The sequence below is a fragment of the Phyllopteryx taeniolatus genome, chromosome 18 (genome assembly GCF_024500385.1).
Source record: "Phyllopteryx taeniolatus isolate TA_2022b chromosome 18, UOR_Ptae_1.2, whole genome shotgun sequence".
In the NCBI taxonomy this organism is placed as follows: Eukaryota; Metazoa; Chordata; class Actinopteri; order Syngnathiformes; family Syngnathidae; genus Phyllopteryx; species Phyllopteryx taeniolatus.
The window spans coordinates 18,845,986-18,857,375 of NC_084519.1; the positions used below are offsets into that span (position 1 = coordinate 18,845,986).

An 11,390-nucleotide genomic window follows, 5' to 3' on the forward strand; every position below is an offset into this window, starting at 1 on the left:
GCAAGCGGCGTCAGAATCGGACGGCTTTCAAAATTGGAAGTCGTACAAAGTCGAGGCACCTCGCCTCGAGATACGAGCGACTCGACTTCAGAGTTTGTCAGGATCCGAGTTGTCATTTATTTTTTTACTTGTGAGCCAAAACTTCAGCTACAAGCGCACTCGACAACAAGCGGCGGTTTGTAAACAATTTGAAACGATTGTTGACAAACGAGACTTCGAGATGTTTATTGCCTCTCCCGGCTGCATTTTACTGTCAAGCTAAACATCAAACAAAGAGAGTGACACCTTGTGGAACTAACTTTAGTTCAATGCTAACGTGTAATGTGAAACGCCATAGACGGGCTAAGGCATAACATCTGTGTGGCAATGTTAGAACGCTTCAACAAATGGATACTCAAATACAAACGGTGCAGCAACACATGTAGAGAGAATATAACAATACTCACTGGCATATATTCTTTATTCTCTGTGAAAAATGACAAATGTTACTGTAGTTGTTGAGTGAAAATCTTTGTTTGTCTGCGTGAATGTGGTATACTGCCCCCAGTGGCCAAAAAGCGCACTCCAGAAGGAGCTGCAATGAATTCATCATGATGCAGAAACGGTTTCATTGTTTACAGTCCTTCTAATGACGTTATTCATGTATGTTTCAATGAAGTACAATATTTAGTGCAGAGTGCTATTTTGGTTGTTGTTTTTGGGGAAGGCCGGAACGGATGAAAAACGTTTTCGTTCATTCAATGGTGAAGATGATGTGAGATGTGAGGTTTTTGAGTTACAGGCGTGGTGATGGAATACATTTGACTCGTATCTCAACGCACCGATCAGATGACCGAAGGAAGGGCGAGAGGGTACGCTTGACGTAAACGTCCTCGGCGTGTGTCCGCGATCCACGTGACCTCAACGAAATCAGAGTTGGCCTCGTGGTCGTCGTTTGCGTTTCCTGGGAAGTCACGTCTGCATCTCGTATTGCCCCTCGGTGGCGACGAAGAAGTCTTGGAGGACGTTTTGCAGGAATTCGAAGGTGGGCCTCTCCTCGGGCCGCTCCTTCCAGCAGGCCATCATGAGGCGGTGGAGCTCCTCCGGGCAGCCGTCCGGACGCGACATCCTGAAGGAGCGCTCCAGGTTGCGGATCACCTCCGGGTTCGTCATTCCTGCGGACGTCGGCGAGGGGAGGTGAGCATTTCGCGACTTGCCGTTGTCTGCAAAATGGAGCAATAGTAACCTGGATATGGAATTCTTCCGTAGGTGACGATTTCCATCAGGAGGATCCCGAACGACCACACGTCCGACTTGATGCTGAAGGTGCCGTAATGGATGGCCTCGGGAGCCGTCCACTTGATGGGAAATTTCGCGCCTGCTCGTCACAACGAGGGTGAGAAGCCGTCGCGCTATTGAGGCCCGACGGCGCTTCCGCCAAGACAATCCATGTACGCTAACTACCTCGGAACGCTTGCGTTCAAAGCTCACTGGAGCCATTTTGACTTCAACCAGTCAAAGTGTGATGAATGTGTGGGTTTTAATGCCCAAATCCTACCAAATGTTTTATGTATATATATAGAGATAGATAGATATACATATATAATTGCTCATAATAATGTGCTTATATATGTTAGGGGAAAAAAAAAGCTCTTTGGGGGGAAGAAAAAGAAAACAGTTAATGGATACACGTCATTCAAGATTGTATATCAATTTGTTTTGTGGAGGTTTCACCTCAAAATACTTGATGAAAAGATATACTATTTTTATATTTATTTATTTATTTATTTATTAAAAAGTAAAGAAATTATACAAGTTTCTAGTGTTGGAAATAATGTTGTGGTGTTTTTGTTTCGATTTTGTTTACTTTTTAATCACGAGAAATATGCATTTTCTTTCCCCCCCCCCAACAAATACGATGCTGTGTTTGAAATGCGTGCCTCATTTGGAAGCTAAAGCCACGCAATTTCTCTCCATCTATGCTACGTCCCCGTCGGCCTCGGACTTTGCAAGCGCGTCGAAAGGAACAAACCTTCTCGAGCCGTGTACTCGGACTCGACCAGCCTGGCCAAGCCGAAGTCGGCGATCTTGCAGTGCAAGGTCTCGTTGACCAGGATGTTGGCCGCCCGGAGGTCGCGATGGATGGAGTTCTTGCTTTCGATGTAGGCCATGCCTTCGGCTATCTGTCTTGATTTAAAGAGACGCACGACATTGGACGGGCATGATCGTGTCCACATAGGATATGGTTTTTTGTTTTTTTCCCCTCTCCCTCAAGAAGTCCAATGTTTTGTTGAGTTTTCTTTTTTTTCTTCGAGGGGATGTTTTCTTTTGAGGGAAGTGACCAAGTCTGTGTGGATGGGGAAAATCGCCCCATTTCCGTTCCGAAAGTTCCTAATTGATGCAGAGCGAAGTTTTCAGGCAGGCAGAGGACATCACTGCGCGACGCACACCGCCAACGTTGGAGATAACGGAACATCATTTACAGGAAGGTCTAGCAATCTATTTATAGCACGATGTAGAGTTGTCATCTTAATTTAGCTGAGTTAATAACGTATCATGAAAAAAGACCAATTTCCCACCTGTGCTGACATGTCTATCAGCTTATTAAGCCTGAGCCTTTTCCCTTCGTCCGTTTTTAAAAAGTCCAGTAGACATCCTGCAAGAATACAACAAGCACAGCTCAGACATGTGCTGAAAAGTCTTTTCATACCATTATTTTTGTCACGAAGTTTGACTTGTAAGGGCAGATATTGTGGTCTTGTTCCAATTCTCAAGAAGCAGTCCAATTTGTAACCCCAAACAAATGAACGAGTTTGAGAGGTTCACCTCCAAGCCCACAGGGGGCAGCATCCATGATGTGAGTTGTTTCACTTTAATATCGCAGTTCACAATGGAAGAACTCCAAAAAGTAAATACAGCAGCAGTTGCCAAACCGCAGCAACTAAAATGCCTCAGCGTATTCGCTTCCTGGTGTTGTGACAAAATCTGCGACCAGGACTTCCTCAACCAGGGGGTTCGAGAAAGTTTTCAAACAATCCAATTGGATTTTTCATTTGGCTGACAATGGCATGTCTTTGTCTGGCAATAGTACAAGGAGGAACGATTAGATTCGGATTGGCTCGTCATTCGTTACTGTCGATGCGAATAGCGAATGAGGATTTTGAGGGCGGGTCCGAGCCCCGGGGCACTCCAAAGGTTAGCGTACCGAAGTGAAAATCGGCGTTTCTCTTTGGTCGTACCGTTGATCATGAACTCGGTGACGATGAGAATGGGCTCCCGGGTGACCACGGCGTGGAGTCGCACCAGCCGCTCGTGCTGCAGCTGCTTCATCAGGTTAGCTTCCTGCAGGAAGGCGCGCGGCTCCATGGTGCCCTCCTTCAGGGTCTTCACGGCGATCTTCAGCGTGTTCTTGTAGTAACCTGATGTCGCACATCGGAAACTTTTCCCCATTGCGAATGGGGCGTGTGCAATTTCACTCGAGAGGCTTTTCACTCACCCATCCAGACTTCTCCAAACTGCCCGGCCCCGAGTTTCTTCACCAGTTTTAGCGTCTCGCGGGGAATCTCCCATTCGTCCGGAGCCCACGGCTGCTGGGGGGGCTTCTTCTTGCAGGGGGCGTACAGGCGCTGGCACAAACCGTCCGCGCTACCTAACCGGACACACAAAGTCCAAATACTGTGGCAAAAAAGTGTGTGCGCTGTATCGCGCTTCATTGTCTTTTATGACCGTTTTTTTCAGTATACAGGCAAATTAGGGTTGCGTGCAAAGTCAGTCTGGTTCTTCAACAAAGCCACTTTAAAAGCCTTTCAGAGACAGGAACTAGAAGTTTGGTTGAGGCTTCTTCAGTTCCACGTTTTGGCTTCGAGTCAACTTTTCTGGCTTACCGTGCCCTGGACGACTGAAGTTTCACTCACATGTGTAGTATTTGACCAGCTCCTGCAGGGATGGGAAAGTGCTGGACGGGGAGATGTAGTAGCCCCCTTTGTCCAGAGAGCGGATCTTGTAGTGTTTCACCACATCAGCGGTTTCCGGTGTGAAGTCTCTGATGGACAGCGAGAAGGAGCCTAATTCAGAAGAAATCCGAGCAAGAGTTTAGACACCACGGCGGGACGCCATCGTATCGGTGTTGGGCGGCAGTCACCGTGACACGTCTCGCTTTCCCGGATGAGGAAGGCTCCGGGTTTGTTTCCAGGCGCCAGGAGCAACCTTTCCGTCTCTCTCCTGCTCAGGTCCTTGAAGAACCATCTAGAATGCACACAATCATTTCCGCAATTTGCCACCCTTTGGGATGGTACGTGAAACTTACTTCTCCACCTCTAGCGTGTCTGCACGGGTGACGTAGTTTGCCGGTATGAAACCCTCGTGTCCCGTTTCCAGCGACCGAGCCAGCCACCAGTCTCCGTTTCTTTGAAACAATACAGACGTGTCCGAGTGTTTTGGATGAAGATGTAGAGCGCGGACGTACCGTACGAGCCCCACTTACTCTTGCAACACCTTGAACTGATCTCCCTTTCCGAACGAAAGTTCACTGCGGTTGGTGGGCTTGAAGTCATGTTGAGCCACAAACACAACATCATCTAAACACAAAGGTGCTCCAATTATTAAGAACATTTTTGGGTTCGTTAAAGGTTCGGTCATCGGTCGTATTTAAAAAAACAATATTTCCAAACGTCTGTCAGGGTATGTAAACTTATGAGCACAACTGTACATATATGCGGTCATATGTACGTACCCCCGTCATATTGGAATGAACGTGTAGGCCCCCTTTTTTCATAACCTCTAGGTGGCGGTGGCATACTAGAAGGAAAGTGTAGCTCCTCACGCAAATCACTTTAAAAAACTTTTCACTTTAAAAAAATTCCTTTGTCAAAATGAAACAAGCTGTAAATTATTACAGTAAAAAAAAAATATTGATATCACTTGAAATGAGCAAACTTAACATTTTTCAACAATTAGAATTAAAAAAAAATGAAGTGAAACGATAGCTTTGTTATACTTTTTTCAGTGTGAAACTGTCACTTAAATGGCTCCTTTGATGAAAGCAAAGCGAAAGCTATCGTCATGTAAATGACAATTCATTCACATTATTTCTATTTATTTGTGATTCACAAGCAGATGGTTTGGTCTGTCCTCTTGGAATGCCGTCTTTCTGGAGTCATCTTTTGAAACGGAAGCCCACCGAAGGAATTCCGCCCCAGATTTCAGATAAATGTTTCCTTCCCTTGCTGCCCGCGTTTACATAAACAGCAGCTGTCAGCCTCGCACGCACAAGCAGTCACTACATAAGTGCGTCATATTACTTTTATTGCTCTCCTCGAAGCATACGGTGAAGTGTTGTGTGATTACCGTTATCACAGTACGTGTTTCCGCCCCAAATCTAGAAGACAGAAAAAACAGTGTTGCAAGTAAGAAAGATTAGTGAGGCTTTGTGAGGATATTTTGGTTGTTGTTTTTAAGTCCATTCAGAGATGTGTTCCCAAAAACGGGACAGCGGGCTTTGAAGATAAGTGCTGAAAACATGCAAAGACTGAGAAGTTATGTCATACTCAAATCTGGAAATCCAGTGTTGAACTGTTTTTCACCCTAACCCTTTTTGGGGTGGGGGGTGGCACTTCAAATGTACGCACTTCGGTGTGGGTATGAGTGCCCCCCCCCCCCCCCCCCCCAGCCCCCCCAGCCCCCCACCACTCGAGAAGAACTTGACTGCCTTCAGTTTGCTCCGGTGCAATTGTGTCCTGCAGTTAGCTAGCTAGCTATGCCTGCACCCCGAAAATGCATCTTCCCTTCGGTTAGTCTGCTAGTGTGCCTGCTTTAGAGCGCCCTGTTGTTGGCCTTGGGTGCGCGCACGTTACGCAGAGGGTGGAGCGAAAACGTTTTTAAAAGTCCAACTTTACAGCCAGCGTGTGGACCGGGGCATCGGGCTGGTGTGGCCGCTTTAGAGCGCCCCGTTGTCGCGAAGAGCCCCGCGATGACCCGCTGGGATATATTCCAGCCACCGGATATATTTTTGTGACTCCAACATGTCCAGTAGTTACGTGTAGGCATAAGAAAGATGCTAGAAGAAGTGGCATCCATTTTTCCGGGTCATAGTTGAGGTCTTGGACCCACAGTTGAGCAGGGCGCGGTTTCAGTGCATTCAACTAAGAAAAGCTGGATTCTTCCTCATTTTGAAGCCTCATTTTAAATACTCGTTGATTTTTGTTTTTGATCATTCAAATTTGGTAGGGTTGTTAAAAGACATTTATTTTCCCTTTACAGGGACTTTAACATGAAAACTTGCTTTTACACTTGTATGACTTTTAAAATTGTTAAAACGACACTTCAAACATTGCCTGTTCCCCATTTTTATGTGTGTTGCTTTGGTATACCAAAACTGTACATGGTTCAATTTGACTCTCTACAAAAAAAAATAAACTGGATTTATAAAATAAAATGAACCTGTGCAATGATTAAAAAATGTGAATCTTACAAAATCTAATAGTGTAGTGTATTGACAAAAAACAGCTCAGCTGGGCCCGTCACACGACATGAGAGTAGTTGAAGGTTTTAAGATATTGACAGATGATTCCAAAGGTTAGGTTGTATTTCAAGTCATCTACTTACTGTGTGATTTGACGCCAGGGAGTCCAGGGAGCTTCTCTTTCTTTTGTAGACGTTCTCATCGAGCGCTTGGCCACTGCATGTGCAGCCCATCCTGAATAAAGAACATCGGCTGATTCATTCGCATTTTGTCCGCAACCGCATCGTTCGTCGGCTTACGTACTTGAGCTCGTCCCGGGCGTCCTCACTGTTGCTGCAGATGGAACAAGTCTCGCTATCGTGATGAAGACAAGCGCCTCCCTGGGGCGGTGGGGGGCCTCCTCATTAAAGTTTGCCGTTTCGCTCGCAGACATTTGAAACATCATCCAATCCGAGACGAGGGCAGCGTCGGACATTTCACCAGAAATGCGCAAATGTGCGTTTTGTGACTCACGGCGGTCCCAAAACATTTCAAGTCCTACCCTTCAACTTTCAAGCGAGTCACAAGTTACGAGGCCTGCTGCTACCAAATAATTCTAGAATCGATTATTATGGCAATCGGATAGAAATTGAAAACAAAAATTAAATATGGGGAAAATAGTTGAATCCGTGAGCGCCGGGGGGCCAACGTACGCATGTGAGGAGCAGGTATGATTTTGCTCCACTTGGGGTCGCAATCCTCACGTTCTACATTGTAGTATCTGTGACTTTGAATGCGTGTGGCTCGAAAAGGCGGAGCTTGGACTGGCGAGTGACGTGCGCGTCAGCGAACGAGAGTGGAGAGTTGGCAGTCGAGGCCGTTGCAGCTCGCATATTTCCTGTTTATAAAGCGTCCGTGACCCCCTGTAGGGGGCATCACAATACGGATCTATGTAATCAACTGACACGCTAGCTTGTGTGGGCAATCGTAGACGTGCAGTTGTGTCAGCCAGTTCCGTTTTGCAGTGGACGCGCTGCACTTTATCTTTTTTTGAAGTGTCAAATGATCCCAAACTTTGGACATCCCCAACTTATCGCCAAGTCTTTCATCCCCAGTCTGTAGTAACACGAGGCTGTGTGGGAAAAATGGATCACTGCCAAGCTTCCAGCCTGAGATTTTGCTTCCACTTCACTTTTGCCATCCAATTATTTGAGTTATCGGTTGCAGTCCTACAAGTTGCCGTGGCAGAAATACAGCAAGTCAATAAATGTCAAGAAAGTCGGGTCAAGTCATCTCTCAGCAAGTCATGAGTCGAATCATACACTCTTGCTCAGCCACAACATTTACACTCACGTTCGCGGCTTTGCAAGCGGCTTCTGGATTTGCGCTAATGAACTCTTCTGACACGTTTTGTCATGTTTCCAAAACCACATTTTGGGTTGTCGATTACTTTTTTTTTTATTTGATTTATTCTTTATTCAATGCGTGACCAACTGTGAAGTTAACATACAGGAGATATAAAAAGTCTACACACCCCTGTTCCAATGCCAGGTTTTTGTGATTAAAACATTTGAGAGAAAGTCATGAAACAACTTTTTCCACCATTAATGTGACCTATAACCTGAACAACTGAGAATGTGGTTGCACAAGTTCGCACACCCCTCTTACACGTAGGATGTGGCTGTGTTCAGAATGAAGCAATCACATTCAAACTCATGCCACCTGCCACCATTTCTAGTGGCTCTGATTAAAACCAAATAAAGTTCAGACGTTCTAGTAGGCTTTTCCTGACGTTTTATTTTTTGCTTTCTCGCAGAAGACCAAAGGTCTTGTTCTGCTTTCGAATTAACTGGCCACTAGAGGGGGTAAAAGGCAATGATTTCCTGCTCCTGAAGCCTGAACACCAGCACCCAGACCCCCCCTCAAAAAAATATATATTTTTTTAAATATGATATCACAATCAGGAGCCTGTTATTCTTTGTAAACGAGGATGACGACAATCATGTTGTAAGTGGAGGGAACAATCAATCTGACAACATTGGAGGAAGTGTTTGCTTCCTATGTGGTGGAGGGCCTCATCCAACATGCAGTCGGGGGGGGGGGGGGCATTACTCCACTGGGCAACACTTCACAGCTTTTCTTTGGACCACCTGCATGTGTGTGTGTTGTACACTACTTCACACACACGCTGCAGGTGCACAGAGTGTTATCGAGTGCATCCCCGTTTGCGAACTCCTTTTCCTCTTCACTTATTTGGCCGTGCCGTCTTTTCGAGGGCCCTTGTTTTCTTCCCAAGCCTTGGCGGATGGCGGATGCCGCTCGGGGTCCCCAGACGTTGCATCCTGCCTGCAGGATCCTCTTAAGTGGCCCCACAGGATAACCTCAACAACGGTGGGAAAGAAAGGGAGTGTAAGGTCTCCTTTGGCATCTCGGGCCCCCCGTTATTAATGGCAGAGGTGGCAACGGAAAAAAAAAAAAAAAGAAAAAAAACTCCTTAAAGACCTTGTAAAGAGATTGGTTTCTAAATACATTGAAGTGAAGTGATGTAAATGCAAAAGACTGACAACTATGTAGTACCGAATTGTGGAGATAAAGCATGAGCGTAACATTTTTCCACCATTTGAGTTTTTTCCTGACTTTTGGGGCGTGGTTGAAATGGCGCCGCGCGACGCACTTCGGAGTCCGGCGTGAGTTGCCCCTCCCCCCACTTTAAAAGAACTCAGCGGCGCAATTGCGATGTGCGATTAGCTAGTCATCTTGCGTGTACCCCGAAAATGCATTTCCTCTTCGGATGGTCCGCTGGCGTGGTTGCGATTTGTAGGAGGGTAAGGTGCCAAGATAACATTCGGTGCCACAGTACGACTCCATTGCCAATCGGGTGCTTTTGTGGGCTAACGAGGTCAGCATGGCAGAGCGTCAACAAGGATTTGATGGTCCTGAAAGTCGGTCTTTTCCCTGGAATATTCAGACTTGAATTCTCCTGAAGTCACAACAATTTTCAGGTATGAACGTAAATTGTAACTTTGCAACTCAAAGTAACAAAGACACACACGAAAGTATCACGTCTTCTTGACTGACCGACTGACTTCCTGCCAGTGTGGGAACCTTTTGTGGCCTCTGTCACACACGAAGTGATGAGAAGGTCCTGTATGAACCCTAACAAGACAAAGTGATTGTCAACAAGGAACAATAAGCAGCTGACACGCCTGACGCTCCTGTGGGATGTCAGCTGTCACTCACCTCCAAGTCCCTCAAGCGTGAGCCAAGTTGCTTGACGGCCGTCGGAGGAAACCCCTCAACGGGGAACCCCCCCTCCGATCCGATTCGGTGATTGTGCTCCCAGATGACGCCTTCGCTCTTCCAGCGTTTGTTGTGGAAAGAACTCGGTGCCAGCCAGCAGGTGCTTCCTCAGCAACCTTTTGTTTTTCTTTCTTCGCCATTTCTTCTCTTCTTTTTGTTTTCTTTTTCTTTTACCGGACCGCCACAAACGAGTGCGAGCTCTCATCTCAACAAGAGTGGCCAGTGAGTGGAAAGAGTGGAAAGACCCTCGAGTGCCCTCATGTATCCCACAATGCATCTTGATTGATTGACTTCATTGATCCTTTGAGATGAACTTATTGACAAGGACTCGGAAAGATTCCACCATTTTTGAGGGATTGACTCGAGCAGTTGTCAGCCCGTGACCTCCGTTTTCCTACTGTTGCCAAGTTGCGACCCACTCTAGTTAAGGACAATAAAGATGAGTTGTTTTCAAATAGCTTCTGAAACATAATGTACAGTCTGTTATATTTTGAAAATGCCGTTTCACACGAGCTTGCTGTAGTGCCAGCAGCATATTGCTCGCCATGACGTCCACCAGCCGGAGGCTGAGCTGCACTGTGTTTGTTTTGCAGAGTAAACTAGTGGCAAGAGAACAAGCAAGTGACATTTCTTATCGCTTTTAAAGTATGTTCCGTGTGTGAACTTAGTACGCCTCTGTACTGTACCGGAAAAATCAGAATAGGAATTTTTTCACTATCTTTCTGCGACCCACCCAAAAGGGGTCCGTGACCCACCAGTTGAGAATCCCTGGACTAGAGCATATTTTTGGGGATGAACTGCAACATTTTACGGGATGGACTACAAGGTTAGTGTTTGTGATACCGTGAGACAACGTTGATGTGAATTTTGTGCTGTAAAGTTGCTACGGTGAAGTTTTAGCCCAATGTTAAATGAAGCTTTTTTTTTGTTTTTTTCCTGTCATCGGCGCTTACGTTGTTGGTTTGAAGACTAAAATAAACGGTAAAAACCATCAGTGCAAAAGTGCAAGCATTGGCACTCGCCTTCACACCTACGGGCAATTTAGATGTCCTCAATGAACTTACCACGCAATTTTTGGGCATGTGGGAGGAAACCGACGCAGGCACGGGGAGAACATGCAAACCGCACAGTTTGAACCCTGACGGTCAAGTGCTTCTTTCTGTTTTTGTCATCCAAAGGCGCCCCGAGGCCACGTGACATCTGCACCCCGATTGCCGCACCTGACTGTGGACTCGCGCAGTCAATCAGGGTGACACCAATTATGGGCGTCATGCGCCCACAGGAGAGCGCGAGCGGGAAAGTGGGACTGTGTGCACATCCATCAGCTCCGTCTTAATGGGGTGTACAGGCACTGGCAAGTTTCAAGTTGGGAGCTCCCCCCGCCCGTGCAAGGCTTAGCTATTAGCCTCTTGGCTGCCACGGATGCGCCAGTGCGGAAAGAGGACAATTGTGCTATGCTGAACTCCCTAAAACTCAGATTTCATTTTTCCACGTGTATGGACAACTTCCATCCATCCATCCGTCCATTTTCCGTCACGCGGGTGGCGGGCGTGCTGGCGCCTCTCCCAGCTATCTCCGGGCGGGAGGCGGGGCACACCCTGAACCGGTCGCCAGCCAATCGCAGGGCACATAGAAACAACCAACCATTGGCACTCACATTCACACCTAGGGG

General features: G+C 46.7%; 1 protein-coding gene and 1 long non-coding RNA gene across 6 annotated transcripts; one reads left to right on the forward strand and one right to left on the reverse strand.

The window, feature by feature from the left end:
- Window positions 1-209: 209 nt before the first annotated feature.
- Window positions 210-7,912, reverse strand: blk (BLK proto-oncogene, Src family tyrosine kinase). Of its 5 annotated transcripts, none has more exons than XM_061754178.1 (13): window positions 6,743-7,053; window positions 6,583-6,673; window positions 5,326-5,356; window positions 4,463-4,556; window positions 4,286-4,384; window positions 4,121-4,224; window positions 3,894-4,043; window positions 3,476-3,628; window positions 3,219-3,398; window positions 2,559-2,635; window positions 2,012-2,166; window positions 1,226-1,357; window positions 210-1,154 (listed from the first exon to the last, which is right to left on the reverse strand). In XM_061754178.1, the coding sequence occupies exons 2-13, from the start codon at window positions 6,670-6,672 to the stop codon at window positions 776-778; spliced, it is 1,644 nt and encodes a 547-aa protein (XP_061610162.1). In that variant the 5' UTR covers window position 6,673; window positions 6,743-7,053; the 3' UTR covers window positions 210-775. The 5 variants fall into 5 exon arrangements, with proteins under 5 accessions (XP_061610162.1, XP_061610163.1, XP_061610164.1 ...); XM_061754180.1 differs by having other exon boundaries at window positions 811-1,154; window positions 2,012-2,162; window positions 6,743-7,059; XM_061754179.1 differs by lacking the exon at window positions 1,226-1,357 and having other exon boundaries at window positions 210-1,202; window positions 6,743-7,062.
- Window positions 1,042-1,950, forward strand: LOC133468362 (uncharacterized). Its single transcript, XR_009785474.1, has 2 exons — window positions 1,042-1,176; window positions 1,249-1,950. It is a non-coding gene; the product is annotated as an uncharacterized LOC133468362 (long non-coding RNA).
- Window positions 7,913-11,390: the final 3,478 nt, after the last annotated feature.